The following is a 14,220-nucleotide window of genomic DNA, read 5'->3' on the forward strand; positions in this document are numbered from 1 at the left end:
TGCCAAGGTTTCGCAATTGTTTTTGTTGGGAATTCTAGAGAACAAAGAAACTGCAGTAGGCTTAAGAAAGCACAGAAAAAAAATTGCAACAGTAGGAAACAGAGGAAAAATGCAGAGAACTTTTAAGTTTTTCTGCTGCATTATTGAAGAAATGAAACGGCCTATTTATAGGCTTTCAAATAACTGAAAAAGCTGAAAATTCCCTCTTAAGTCCAGATTTTTGCCATTATCTACTACTTACTAGATCTAGAAAATCAAGGAGCAACAAACTGAAGGTAATCTAAATTCCCACTAAGTCCAGATTTTTGCCATTATCTACTACTTACTAGATCTAGAAAATCAAGGAGCAACAAACTGAAGGTAATCTAATCCTGAAAATTAAGGAGTAACTAACTGAATTTAATCTAATCTTCAATGACCAAATCTAACTAAACTAGGCATATGCCAATTTGAATCAACTTTCAACACTCCTTCAAAATTGCACACTCCAAACTCATTTCTGAAATAAGAGAGTGATTTTGTAAGAATATCAGCTATCTGCTCATTTGTGTTGTAGTACTGCAGATTGATCAGTGCTTTTGCCACAAGCTATTGAATGAAGTGAACTCAAATATCCATATGCTTCATTCTTCCGTGGTAGGCTGGATTCTTAGCCATGATAATTATCGCTTTGCTATCATAATAGATTCCAGTTCCTTCATCTTGTTTTTGATCAAGGTTTGCAAGTAACCATCATAACCATACATCTTGACATGCCGATGAAGTTGCTGCTGCATATTCAGCCTCAGATAATGATAAAGCTGTTGTTCCTTGCTTCTTCTGTTTACATGAGATGGCTCCTGATTCCAAATTGAATATATAACTGGAAATACTCCTATCTTCCAAATAGCCAGCCCAATCACTGTCAGTGAATCTGCACAATTTGAAATTTGAAACATGATAATATCACAACCCAAAATCTATTGTTCCGGCAATATAATGCAAGATCCTTTTTGCAGCTACTAGATGATGCTGTGAAGGGTAACGCATGAACCTTGAAATAACTCCAGTTGTGAATGCTATCAGGTTTTGTATGAGTTAAGAGACAGCAAGCCACCAACCAAGCTTCTGAAGTAACTTGGGTTTGCTTGTTAAGTTTCATCTTCTTGCTGCAACTTCTCATTCAAATTCAAAGGTATGGCTGCAACTTCACAATTCAGCATGCTGAATCTTTTAAGAAGATCAGTTACATATTTCCTTTGTAAAACAAAAACTCCATCTTCTACTTGATTCACTTCTAGACCAAGAAATTAACGCAAAAGACCAGATCTAACATTTTTTTTCTTCATAGAAACTTTAAATTCATCAACAAGAGAGGAAGAAGAACCCATATAAAATATGTCATCAACTTATTTCAAAAAATAAAATAAAATATGTCATCAACACAGGGACAAACAATAAGAATACTTTTACTATGTCTCTTCACATAAAGTGTGGGATTATTCTCGCTTCTTTCAGAATCATTTTGACGAAAAAATGAATCTATCTTGCTATACCATCCTCGTGGAGATTGTTTTAGTCCATATAAGGCTTTCATTAATTTATAGAAATGTTGTAGCTTGCATTTCTGGACTTTCAGTGAGATCCTTCAATATGAATTTATTAACTGAAGCTTCAACTTCTGCTTTTTTCTCAATTCTAGTGAGCATTCTCCTCAACTTTGAAATTTCTTGCAACAATCACCTTCTTTATTTGAATGCTGAAGACTCTATAACCTTTGACATTGCTGCTCAAGCCAAACAATATGCCAATTTGAGCCTTTTCGTCCAGTTTGTCTCTTTTCACTTGGAACATGGATATACCAATGAGTTCCAAACACTTTCAAGTGCTGCTGTTAGTTTTGAGCCAATCAAGCTTCATATGGTGTTTAATCCTTCAAGGATATCTTTGCTTCAAACCTTTCTGGAAGACTCACAAGGACATTTTCCACCTCTCTTATTGGCCAACTCCTCTCCCAACATGCTCCCTTGATTCACAACTTTCATGACACTATCTATGAAGTTTTTTTTTAAAAAAAGACATTTTCCAGTTACCCATCCTAAGAACCTCAAATTCTCTTTTTAGGTTGTGCACTTGTATTTGCTTTGTTTTTTTACTCCCTTGGAATTCCTTCTAGTTCCATCTCGAGCTTCTTTTCCAGCTTCACGACACATAATCCTTACAAAGATGGTATCAGAAACTGCTGAATATATGAAAGAGAGAGCCTTAGAACTTTTTGCTCTCTCTTCTGCATAACGGTTCTGTAGAATTATGAATTATTTTTCTGTATTTTTTTTTTTCTGTCTTTTACAACCTGGTAATATAACAAAATGGTTACTGTCAAATTGTGCTGTTTTTTCCTTTCCATTAGAGAAGTTTGTTAGTTTTTGTCTTTTTCTTCCTTCCTTAGCCTATAAAATGTTGTTGATTATCGATGAAAGAAATGTGAGTGAGAAGAAAAGAGAAGTTATTTCTTTTCTCAAGTTCTTCAGGTTCATTTGAGCTTTGCTCTCAACGGAATAGGATTTTCTCCAAACTCCACAGCTTTCCAAAGGTCCATTCTTTTCAAAAAGACCTTCATTCTAATAACTCATGGGTAGTAGTTTTGGCCCTTGAAGATGGGAGGTGAGGAAGAGCTTGAACTGCCGGAGGCTATTTCTGTTTTTGAGTGGTGGCTCTGAGTTTTTTGCAGCTGGTTTGGGATCTTTCTTAGCAAACTTGTATCCTCAGGAAATTAAAAGACACTGGAAACTTAACTAGAGATTACTGCAGAGACGTCAGCAGATACGAAGAAGAATGGATATTAGAGTTTAGCAGCAGAAATTAAGAGAAAGAAGAGAATAGACAACAAAGAGAGTCAAGGACTGCTTCGTTCTGAGTATTAGTGGACAATCTGTGATAATCCCATCAGTTTCAAATAATTTCTATTCATACCTAGATTCCCATTTCCACAAATTTGAAGACAAGTTACAGCTCTATATGCATGCATAAGAAAAATTCCTAAAAAATTGCCAGAAGATCTAACAACCATGACAGATAACAATTACAATTTAAGCATGTAAAATCATTACTTTAAACATGTAGCCAGCCGTTTACACCCGCTCTCAATCTTTTTCTTCCCACGCTTGTATTGAACTTGTGGAGCTGACAGTTTTGGGCTTGAGTTGAAGAAAATCATGGGACAGTTGCCCAATGGCAGACCAATTTTGGCAGCCAGTGAGGGAGATGTTATGTTTCAGAAGACTCCTTAGAATGTTAGAAGAAACTATCTCTTGAATCAAAGATAGACCAAGAGCAACAACCTGTTGCTAAAATTATTTTCTCAATCATAACTTATTTCTTTTTTCAATTGAACCATCATTTGATATGATAAAATTAATAATGGTGAATTATGAATTTTTGCAGCATTTCTAAAGCTAAATATAGAAACCAGTGCCAAGTAAACATAAAATATGTATAGAATTCACTTCCTCATATTCTTTACAAAACCATAATTAAATCATTGTATATTTTGTGCACAATTTTTATGTCTGGAATTTCAGTAGGGTTCGTCGGATTAGAACCTCCAAGCCACTAGGACTCCAAGTGAAAATGCCAATACAGCCGCGGCAACAATGGCGTTATTCTTGATCAACTCCAATGTTGTCTCCATTCCAGAACCAGCTTCCTCTTCCCATTTCTTTAAAAGCTCCTCTCTGAAACTATCTACATAGTTCCTTTTGTTATTCTCATTCCTTTTGTTCTTCTCACTTGCATCATACTGTTCTTCGTCACTGGAATATTCATGGCTGCTGTGTTCTAGTTGATTTATACCATTTTCATCTTCATCACTAACTAGTTGGTTTTGTGCTTGTTTAGGAACAGTCACATATAGAATTTCGTTTTGAAATTCTGCTGTAATGTTATCCATGTCTGAATTCTCTGGCAGTTCAAAACTTTGATCGAAGTATATTGTCTTATCACTATGAACTTGCCTCTCGCCACTGATGTTTATGTGGCCAGTGTTATCAAACACAATCCTCACGTTCTCGAGTTTGAAAGCTGTTAGTATAAGAATGAGAGAAGTGAATGAACTTGATTTATTTTTACTATCACTGTCATACTTTGAAATCATTTTCATTTTTACTCAATAGATACATACCTCTATCCATGTTTTCATAAATAACCACATATAAACATATGCATGATAGATTTTTCCATAATGGTAAAACTGATAATGATTAAGGTTGTTGATGTGCACAATACCAGGAAGCTTAACCAGAAGATTGTGAGCATTTGAATTATTTGACCAAGCTGAAGTAGGTACAAACTCTTCCATAATACTGCCGTGCTCGCAGGATATCTGGTTGGCCCTTGGCGATGCCATTGATAAGCTGTATAAAAACTCAAAACTGTATACAATGGAACAATTTGTGTTTGAGAAAGGATGCTTTTAGTTTGATTATGTTTTCGTGTGTAGAAATAAATTTACAAGTTAATAGGTTTTCCTTCATTTATTTATTCTAATCCCAAACTTGAAGTTTGCAACTTCCAACTATGGTAGGAGTTCTGAAGCAATTCATTTGGAGGAAAGGCACCTTCTTTGCTTTCATCTATCATAAAACCAAATACAAGATAGAATTATGGGTGCCGAAATAACTTGATGGAGAGAGCAAATGCATAACCAAAATCACCAAAGGGCTTAATTAACAAGTTAATGCTGGATTATACCTTAGTCAGTCGCTTTGCCATTCAAAAACGCATATATATATATATATATATATATGTAAATATTCACTTGCTTTGATGATTGAGTTACACCATTGGCACTTTATTCTTTATTTTTTAGGTAGATTTCAAACTTTTTCATCAAGACAACAATAAAATTTAAAATTTACGACAACCCATAAAATTTCAGGGTAAAATTTGAGATGATAATATTCAAGGTGAAGTTTGATATGCTAATTTAATTATATATATAGTTCTACATATCAACAAAGTTCAGGATCATAGCTCAAGGGCAAGTCCTCAAATGATCCCAGCTGAGAGTTCAATATGTTTCTTCAGTTTGTACATTCAATTTGTGATTTGTAGGCTAATCACAGAGTTTGATACATTAATTTTGTGGATTTGTAGGTTTTGGTACAAAATCTGGAGTAAAATTTACAAAGATTTTTCTCGTGAATCTTCTAATATGATCATGGATGTGGAGTAAGTCGACGATGAAGTATAGAAAAAATTTAGTTTCAATGTACCAAAACTGATTCAAAAATACTTAAATTGTTAAATAAGTGTATATATATATATATATATAATCTTAAACTCACATTATCTACTAAATTATAGTTTACTTTTTATAATTGAATTATTTTCATTTATATTTTAAAGCTCTATTTTGGTATATGAGATTCTTTCTAGTTTCTTTGGTATACTTTTATATATATATATATAAATTCAGACCTGCAAAATTGTCAAACCCATAAAAGAAGTCAAACTCTGAGTTAACATATGATCAACTGGCACCTCATGTTATAATTATCAAATCAAATTTAGATCAAGACTCTAAATTGACCATGACAGAGAAGTGGTTCTCCTCCATTTCCTCCAGGCGTCTCATTTCTTTCTCATCCCTTATTTTACTTTTTCCCATCAACCTATTTAAACCCAATCCCACCAACTTCACTTTTTAACTTCTCATTTATCAAATTTTCCTTTTCTTTCTAGTATATACATATATGTATGTATATATCTTCTCCTTAGGCTAATAATATAACAGTGAACAGTGAGAAAGAAAAGGAATTAATTAATGGCTGGAAATGGATTTTTATTTTTATTTACAATAATATTTGGTGTAATCCCAAGCCTCAAGGGTCATATTGGTGAGTATGATGATGTATGGCAGAAACGTGCTGAAGAAGCAAAGAAAGCTTCCATGGATGCTTACCATCCCAATCCTGAGGAAATCACCTTCAAATTAAACGAACAAGTTCACTTGTAACCTCCCTTACTCTCTACATATTAATCACATCTACATATATAAACTCACACCCATAATTATAATGGGTTATAGATTTGAGTTGAACTGTATTCCTGTGTGTTTTTTTCTTTTTGTTTAAAATTTTGTTTTTTAATTTTATTATAATCGGTGTTTATATATCACTATACTATAGGTCACTTGAAGGAACAAATAGCACGAGAAGGAGCTTGAAGGGGAAGAAGAAAAGAGGAGGAAGATGCGAAGCCACGAACCCAATTGACCGATGTTGGAGGTGCAACAGAAACTGGGCCAGGAACCGCAAGAAGCTAGCGGATTGTGCATTAGGATTCGGCCGAAGAACCATCGGAGGCCGAGACGGACCATTCTACGAGGTGACCGATCCATCTGACTCCGACATGCTGAACCCTAAGCCTGGAACCCTACGTCACGCCGTGACTCGCGACGGACCCCTATGGATCACCTTCGCTCATGACATGATCATCAAGCTAAGCCAAGAACTGCTAGTTACCAGCCACAAAACAATTGATGCTCGCGGTGCTAATATCCGTATTGCTTATGGCGCTGGAATCACCGTCCAGTTTGTCCAGAATGTTATCATACATAACCTGCATATTCATGATGTTCAAGGGGCGAGTGGAGGAATGATCAGAGATTCAGTAGGTCATTTTGGGCTTCGTACGAGAAGTGATGGTGATGGGATCTCCGTTTATGGTTCTTCCCATGTCTGGATTGATCATATTTCCATGTCCAACTGCTTTGATGGATTGATTGATGTTATCATGGGGTCTACTGCCATTACCATCTCCAACAGCCATTTCACTCGCCATAACGATGTAAGTTCTAATTATTTCTTCACCACCCATTACCAATATACGGAAGTTATTTGTGTCTATATATATATACATATTTATATATATATATATATGATGGGTATGTACGGATGGATGCAGGTGATGCTGTTTGGAGCAAGTGATAGTTACCCAGAAGATAAAGTGATGCAAGTAACAGTCGCGTTCAACCATTTTGGACAAGGATTGATTCAAAGAATGCCCAGGTGTAGATGGGGGTTTGTTCATGTTGTTAATAATGATTATACTCATTGGCTCATGTACGCCATTGGTGGAAGCAGTAATCCCACCATTCTCAGCCAGGGTAATCGCTTCATAGCTCCTCCTAACCAAGCCTGTAAAGAGGTACATCTCTCCCTGTATAAGTATATGCTACAGTTTTGTCTGTCCTGTTTCATCTATTAATGAATGTTTGAATGAATGGTCAGGTGACGAAAAGAGATTATGCACCGGAGAGTGAGTGGAAGAATTGGTCGTGGAGATCGGAAGGAGATCTGATGATGAACGGTGCGTTCTTCGTTCAATCTGGGAGGCCAATTATAAAGAAGAAGTCGAGGAATGTGATATCTGCAAAGCCTGGAACTTACGTTAGAAGGCTTACTCGTCACTCAGGTTCTCTTGATTGCTTCTATGGAAAACCTTGCTAACTCATCTTCTTCAACACATCACAACTGTTTTCTCTACGGCTCTTCCATTTTCTTGTCTTCCCCATTACAAGCAAACACACAGTAGAAGTTGATAGCCTGCACTTTCTTTTTTCCTTTATATTTTCTTCTTCTTTCTTTTTTTTTTTAATTTTATTTTTTATTTAATTTTTTTAAGTTTTGGCATTGTGAATTTATTTTATGAAAAATCAAATAAATGATTAAAAGGGTTCAACTTCATCTGTAAATCACTACTATGGAATTCATAGATCAGATTTTTTAATTATTATGGGTATTAATTTTATTTAACTTTAATTTCAACTAATTAATTCTGTGAATTATTATTATGTAGAATCCAAGTAGAATTAAATAATTACAAAATATATTGAATTCAAAATAAACTTATTTTAAATAGGGTAATTTAATTAAATTATATTATATAAAACATTAATATAATATACTCAGAAGAATATAAAAATTAATTTATTATTTATCTACTTCAAACCATGCAACTCTTGATTTCCTTTCTATATATATATATATATATATATGATTAATATAATATATACTAAAAATAAAATTAAGAATGGGAAAGTTGAATTAATAAAGTACCATAAATTGAGCAATTTAAAAGGAAAAAAAAAAAAATCACTAAAATTTATTTAAGAAAACACATGGAAATTATTTACACTTAAAATAGTCTCATTAGACAACTTTGATCACACTCATCAACCATTAATTCCATAGCAGCAAAGCTTGTTTGAGGGTTTATGACAAAGCATCAATTGAATTTTACTCACCCAAAAGAATTATAAAACTAAGAACAAGGAAAAACAAATTGAATTCAACTTTGTGGCTAAGTCTACAAAATGAATTTGTTTGAATTCCCAAATCAGAGCAGCTAACTTGTTCTGCAGCACAAAGATCAGCTGTTCCACCTTCTGGCTATGAAGGCACCTCAAGTCTAAGCAGCTTGGTGAACTGCACCATTGATGGAAGCTCATTAATATAAATCACACAAATCTGATACATGATTCTAAATCCAACCATTTTCCCTTCCCATTTCTGAATAACTATGAGATTCATGATTCACACCAAAGTTTCTCTCTTTATCTTACAACCACATACCTGAGATGTCTTGAGCTCCAGTTCTTCCCATTCTGAACACGAATTGCTACCTTCTACTATACCGGTTCCAGCGTAGATTAGTGCCCCAACATCCTATGATTAAAGCATGTCCACATCAAAATAAGACAAATGTTTCCTTCTGCTTTAAATTTCGACCCTATTCCAAACCAACTAGTTAAATTTCAACCAGTGGAAGTATAAGTCCATCAATGTACGATTGAAGGTGGGAATGATATTAGTTTAATTATGTATTAGATATCCTACAATTATGTTCAACTATAGACCACTTTTTTCAAATTTTAACCATTGGAAGTATAAATCTATGATTCTAGGATTAAAGATATTAGTTTAATTATGTATCAGATATCTAAATTATAAAAAAGTTCTACATATTATAATAACTAAAATGAAAGTGATTTTTTGTACGCTGCTTTCCTTTTCCCTCCATTTTTTCTGTCAAATTATACTGAAAAGAGAAAAGGTAAAGCCCAGTAGCAAAGTGTTTTACCTTTTCCACTAAGGCTGACCTGATGCCAACAGCAAATTCACTCTCTCCTCCGCCAAACCAACCAACAGGCCCGGCATACATTCCTCTGTCAAATAATTCTGGAAAAAAACATATACAGCCAGCATTATCCATCAAGATCTAAAACATCTTGTACGCCTGAAAAGTATACAGAGTCTATCTTTGCCATTCCCAGGAACTATCCCCCAAGTGGCTCCTCTTCGTTTTCGGTAATTGCTTGTTATAAGTGTATACATAACTTCCAGTTGCCTACAGCCTATTCAATCACCCTTTCAGCAACCAACAGCTAAAATAAATGCTACCAGCTAGATTACCAACCAAGAATAAAGTTGCACTTGCTTAATCAGATGGTAAGATGTGTACTTGGGACAGTGAATATAAAACTATGTTCTTTTAACTTCAACGTATCAACATAATGGACTCAAGAAAGAATTCCAAGGCTCTTTGTGGTCAATTTAGTTATGAAAACAGATTGTTTTCTCCAGAACACAATGCTAGTATAGTAACCAAAGAATATCAAGAATTCAAAAAGAAAAATAAAAACTCCAAATAGTTGAAACCAAAAATATAAAGTGGAATGTATAGATACCAGTTTCGGTAATTAAAAGCCGTGCTTCTTCTGTTGGAAATCCACAAACTGCAGGACTAGGGTGAAGAGAGTCCAAGATATTAAACTGAGAGAGAACAAAAAATTGAAAAAGTCAACTAAAAATCAAGAGAAAACAAACATAAAATCCTTCCATAAACTAATAAGGAAACCTACTTAAGATATCTTTTAGAAGATTTGATCAGACATTGAATAAGGGTTTATCATAGAAGAATAGATTGTAACTACATCATCTATACCTCATCATCTTCACTTCTTAATGTACCATCTAATCGGGCATATAAATGTTGAACTCGAGGGAGTTTTCTTATTGCTTTTTCTGGGTCAACCACTACCATATCACATACGGCCTGCAAAAGCAGAACGCAAGAGAAATGATCATGAAACCATATTGACACTGCTGCTTTCTTGAACATAGCTCTAAAATGAGAAGGAAACTTTCCAGCAAAATCTAGTATATTGTAATTAGTCAACTAGCCTGGAGCCCAAAGCATCGCATGCGTCTTTACATGTTTTAAGACTAATATCAAAAGCCTTGATGATAACGGAGTATCACTATAACAGACATAAATACTCTTCCTTTTCTCAGTTCTAGGCCTCCATAAGGCACAACTTAAGTAACAATGTCACCCAAATATACTTGCCTCTAACTTTCTTCTTATGCTCTCTCGCACAATAGTAAACTCAAGGTGATCTTTTGGACTGCAAATTGCACAAATTAAAGAGATAGATTAGATTCAATATCTCTGCCATTAGTTTCAAACAAGCTGTTAGAATTATTTGCAGTATGAATATAGTCAAATATCCAAAGGAATGAAAATTTTCTAACTAGCTTAAAGTAACAATAACCTGGAAAGTAAGTCAAGTTCTACTTGAAGATCTACAGATTTTGAGCCACCTCTGGCACGAGTTCCAGCCAAAGCCTCACTTTTAATGCTAAGCTGTTTTCTGTGAAAAAGTTGCTCTGGCTATTCACAATGTTCAAGTAAGAAAAAGAAAAAAGCCATTTGACCTCAGCATCTGTAATAAAAACTATACCTTAAAAGAAAGAGAGAGGACTTAAATCCAACTTTAATATCACCAATCACCCATTCAACAACAAAATCATGGATTAAAGATACCCTAAAGGCTGGATAGAAATCGATTTAATATTTTGTAACAAATCTGTAAGGTGATAGTTACCGTGTTTCCAATAAAAGCCGGTGCATTAGGTGGCTGGAGATAAAACTGATAAGCATTTTCCCCTTCAACCTGCAAAAGCATAGGTCAAGCACAAACAATATTGACTTTTTATAATATGATATACAACAAGAGCGAGCAACTAAACCACAAGGACAAATTACAGGTACCTGTAAGCATGCTAACCATGTTATGGGGTCAATATTGGTAGCAGTTAGAACCCTGCTGCTACGAGCAAGCACAACCTAATTTCTCCAAATCAATTTCAACTCATCCGAGAAAATTAAACATGGAAAAGAAGTTTGACATGTGTAAATCATTGAATACCTTAAGGAGTGGTGAGCTACTTTTGTTTATAATCTCCAAAGCTCTCTTAACAGCAAGATGCCAGTGTGTCTTACTGGGAATATGATTATTGCTTAAAATGAAAGTTTTTGAAGCTTCTTTCCTTAGCTTGACTACAATGGAAGAAACCTGCATTATAGATCATAGGTAAGGAAGAGAACTGAATTCAAATAAAATTAATGTCATACCCAATTAAGGGGACCTGTTGTAGAGTAGATTGAAGTGCGTTAATGGCGTTTTCCCAGGTCCATGAAAGAGCATTGTCCCATGCAACAGTTGCGGCAAGCATTGAACCCCTTTCAAGCTCATCAAACTCAACCTGTTATTCATCATCTAGCACCAAGTCTTATAAACACAAACTATAGAAATTGCAAAAACTTGTTAATATGAGAAAACCCATTTCTGTACCTGAGGAATCGTGAAGTAGAAAGAACCAAAAGCTTCCCATTCTGGTGATACACTCGCACTGGCATCGAAGCGGATGGCACCATAAGCACGAATCAACGGACATGTTGAAGACAAGAACCTTCAAGTAAAAACTAGTAATTAAATATTTTTACTTCTCTTTGCGGAAAAGAGATTTTCAGAGGAGTGCCCTGTGTCTATACAAAGGATATGTATGTGTGTGTGTGTGTGTGTGTGTGTATATATATATATATATATATATTAACCTTTTGATGGATCTCCAGTCAGGGTAAGAGAAGGGGTGGAGATGGCGGAAGAAGACGGCTGAGCCGACTCCAGCGACACTGATCAGATTATCCGAAAGTGAGACTGAGTTGTGGCCGTTTTGGGTTCCGTTAGTGAAGTCCAAGAAACGATCAGAGTTACCGGCCCGGCTTCGACCGGAGAAGAAGCAGTGGGGAAGAAGTCCGTACTGGGCGTGGAGCCAATCAATTGCATCTATTCTGCATTGAATTGGCACCTTCAACTCCCAAATTGAAAAAGCATCAGATTCTTATCCAACTCTTTTTTATCTTCATAAAAAATTGGGACTGGCAAATGAGGATTAACATCCCAATAGAACAAAAAATAAAAAAAGTAAATAAATAAATAAAAGAATTTTCATATTAGTGGTCAGTGCAGAGCGAATGAAAAACCAACCAACCACGTGGCAGACACCCAGTAGAGATAAGAAGCTACAATATTATTATCTCCAAGAAATATTAACAAGGCGTGTGAAGAAGAAGATGAAGAAGGACCTGAAGGCGTATGATTCCAGAGGTAAAAGGACGTGGGTTTGACTTCAAGTGACGAATGGCTGAAGTGAGCGTGTCCATGGCTAATGCTGGAGATAGAACTGAAGAGAAAGTACGAGTTTCAATGGTTCCAATGGGGACTCTGGGGTCTCCTTGGCAGCCATTCATGGACAACCAACAGGACTGGTATCTCTGCTGCAAGTAACAAAAGAAGTCTGTCAAGAACATTAATTCATTTTTACAGAGATGAAGAAGGAGGTAGCGGGTGGCTCACGTGGATTAATTGTCTGACTGGTAATTGTTGGCAAGAAGAGAAGTTACATTTCGGTGGTTCCGAGTCTATAAAACGAGCAAGACAATGCCCTGATGTTGCAGCGGTTGCCATGATTAAACGGGAGAGGAGAGAAGAAAGATAGCAACTCTTTGCACTGCTATCTGCTGAAGATTACTTCGTACTTGTGTACATACATATATATATGTATATAAATATATAAATATGTAAATATATATATATATATGTATATCTTCTTCCTTCAATGACTTTCCTGATGACAACTTATGTTCGAGCTTTTATAGAGCCCGTTGCGATTAAGGACAAAAAAAGTAAGAACAGTAAAGAGTTGTTGATTCGTGGTCTCAAATTACTTGTATTAAATAGAGATAATACCACCCATTCCTTGGTATTTCAATTCTTTTTTACAAGGGTATGGATTGCTTCTAATTGTTCGCTCTGAATGTGTTCTTTTTATAAGGTTAATCATTATGGTTTTATATATCTAAAATATGTAATCTTTTGAGTTCTATAAAAATATAAATCACAAGCAACTAATAATTTAAATTTAAATTTTAAAAAACTAGTGGTTTTGATCAAGAAAATTATTGGGTCAATGAAGTTTACGCTCAGATACATTTTGGATAGTAATAAGGTACGTACTAATTTAGTTATGAACTTAAATCTTATTAGTTTTCGAATTATAATTTTTTATTATGTGATGTGTGATATTGATGAGTATATCAAAAATTTATATTGGAGATTTTGATACTCAGTTCTACATCGAAAATATATCTGATTATTGAGTTTCGTATAAGAGTTTAACTCACGCATTATCAATAATTATAATTTAAACTTTTAATTGTATGTTTAGATATATAAGGTTATTAGAGTAGTAATGTTTGAGTCTAGTATCATTAATGACAAATGATATTAAATTATACAATAGTTTAGTGATTCTAGCTAGTACCATATTCAATTTTGTGAATTTTGAGATTGTGATTTGTGAGGATGTGATGTATGACTCGAATTAGTACACTAAAAACTTACGAGTGGAGACTATAGTACATTAGTCTTACATCAAAAAGATATGCGATTATTAAACTCTATATAAAAGCTCTAACTCATATACTATCAACAATTTGAGTTTAAATTTTTAACTATAGGCAGTTTAGATCTAAAAAATTATTAGACTAGTAGTTCTTAGATTAGGGCATTATAAATGATATCAAATCATTCACCTATTTCGTGACTCTGACTAATACGATTTTAGATTTTGTGAATTTTTTGAATTGTGATTTCTGATTGTGTAATGTGTTGGTGTAATAAATAGATTAAGAATTTAAGTGTTGAAAACTGTGATATCTCAGTCTCATATTGAAATTAAAAAGATATATGATTATTGAATTTCATATAAGAACTCAAATTGCATACTACTAATAATTTAAACTTTAATTTTTTTAGCCAAAGATTTGAGT

At 34.4% G+C, this 14,220-nt stretch overlaps 3 protein-coding genes across 4 annotated transcripts; 1 reads left to right on the forward strand and 2 right to left on the reverse strand.

Moving 5' to 3' along the window:
• Positions 1–3,035: 3,035 nt before the first annotated feature.
• LOC110819725 (uncharacterized) lies at positions 3,036–4,685 on the reverse strand. The gene is made up of 2 exons (XM_022049026.2): positions 4,264–4,685; positions 3,036–4,059 (listed from the first exon to the last, which is right to left on the reverse strand). The coding sequence occupies exons 1-2, from the start codon at positions 4,382–4,384 to the stop codon at positions 3,575–3,577; spliced, it is 606 nt and encodes a 201-aa protein (XP_021904718.2). The 5' UTR covers positions 4,385–4,685; the 3' UTR covers positions 3,036–3,574.
• A 987-nt stretch (positions 4,686–5,672) lies between these two features.
• On the forward strand, positions 5,673–7,770 carry LOC110819800 (pectate lyase-like). Its single transcript, XM_022049111.2, has 4 exons — positions 5,673–5,991; positions 6,168–6,828; positions 6,946–7,188; positions 7,272–7,770. Exons 1-4 carry the CDS (start codon positions 5,804–5,806, stop codon positions 7,488–7,490), a joined length of 1,311 nt encoding a protein of 436 aa, XP_021904803.1. The 5' UTR covers positions 5,673–5,803; the 3' UTR covers positions 7,491–7,770.
• A 398-nt stretch (positions 7,771–8,168) lies between these two features.
• Positions 8,169–13,062, reverse strand: EDS16 (ADC synthase superfamily protein). Of its 2 annotated transcripts, none has more exons than XM_022049028.2 (15): positions 12,746–13,062; positions 12,475–12,663; positions 11,944–12,197; positions 11,681–11,798; positions 11,475–11,591; positions 11,255–11,401; positions 11,098–11,172; positions 10,931–10,999; positions 10,598–10,716; positions 10,393–10,450; positions 9,988–10,098; positions 9,731–9,815; positions 9,124–9,221; positions 8,616–8,708; positions 8,169–8,468 (listed from the first exon to the last, which is right to left on the reverse strand). In XM_022049028.2, exons 1-15 carry the CDS (start codon positions 12,854–12,856, stop codon positions 8,433–8,435), a joined length of 1,680 nt encoding a protein of 559 aa, XP_021904720.1. In that variant the 5' UTR covers positions 12,857–13,062; the 3' UTR covers positions 8,169–8,432. The 2 variants fall into 2 exon arrangements, with proteins under 2 accessions (XP_021904720.1, XP_021904719.1); XM_022049027.2 differs by having other exon boundaries at positions 12,475–12,666; positions 12,746–13,061.
• Positions 13,063–14,220: the final 1,158 nt, after the last annotated feature.

This window comes from Carica papaya, chromosome 9, assembly GCF_054855325.1.
Source record: "Carica papaya isolate Zhongbai chromosome 9, ASM5485532v1, whole genome shotgun sequence".
NCBI classification, from domain to species: Eukaryota; Viridiplantae; Streptophyta; class Magnoliopsida; order Brassicales; family Caricaceae; genus Carica; species Carica papaya.

Bases quoted from the DNA above. Each gene is read 5' to 3' on its own strand.
- EDS16 (XM_022049027.2), bottom strand. From the start codon at position 12,856: ATGGCAACCGCTGCAACATCAGGGCATTGTCTTGCTCGTTTTATAGAC. The intron at 10,717-10,930 runs GTAACTATCACC...CATTGTGAATAG, and splicing joins CGGCTTTTATTGGAAACACG to CCAGAGCAACTTTTTCACAG. The intron at 10,099-10,392 runs GCAAGTATATTT...CTGCTTTTGCAG, and splicing joins GCATAAGAAGAAAGTTAGAG to GCCGTATGTGATATGGTAGT.
- LOC110819725 (XM_022049026.2), bottom strand. From the start codon at position 4,384: ATGGCATCGCCAAGGGCCAACCAGATATCCTGCGAGCACGGCAGTATT. The intron at 4,060-4,263 runs GTATTGTGCACA...TTATACTAACAG, and splicing joins TCTTCTGGTTAAGCTTCCTG to CTTTCAAACTCGAGAACGTG.
- LOC110819800 (XM_022049111.2), top strand. From the start codon at position 5,804: ATGGCTGGAAATGGATTTTTATTTTTATTTACAATAATATTTGGTGTA. The intron at 6,829-6,945 runs GTAAGTTCTAAT...GGATGGATGCAG, and splicing joins ATTTCACTCGCCATAACGAT to GTGATGCTGTTTGGAGCAAG. The intron at 7,189-7,271 runs GTACATCTCTCC...ATGAATGGTCAG, and splicing joins CTAACCAAGCCTGTAAAGAG to GTGACGAAAAGAGATTATGC.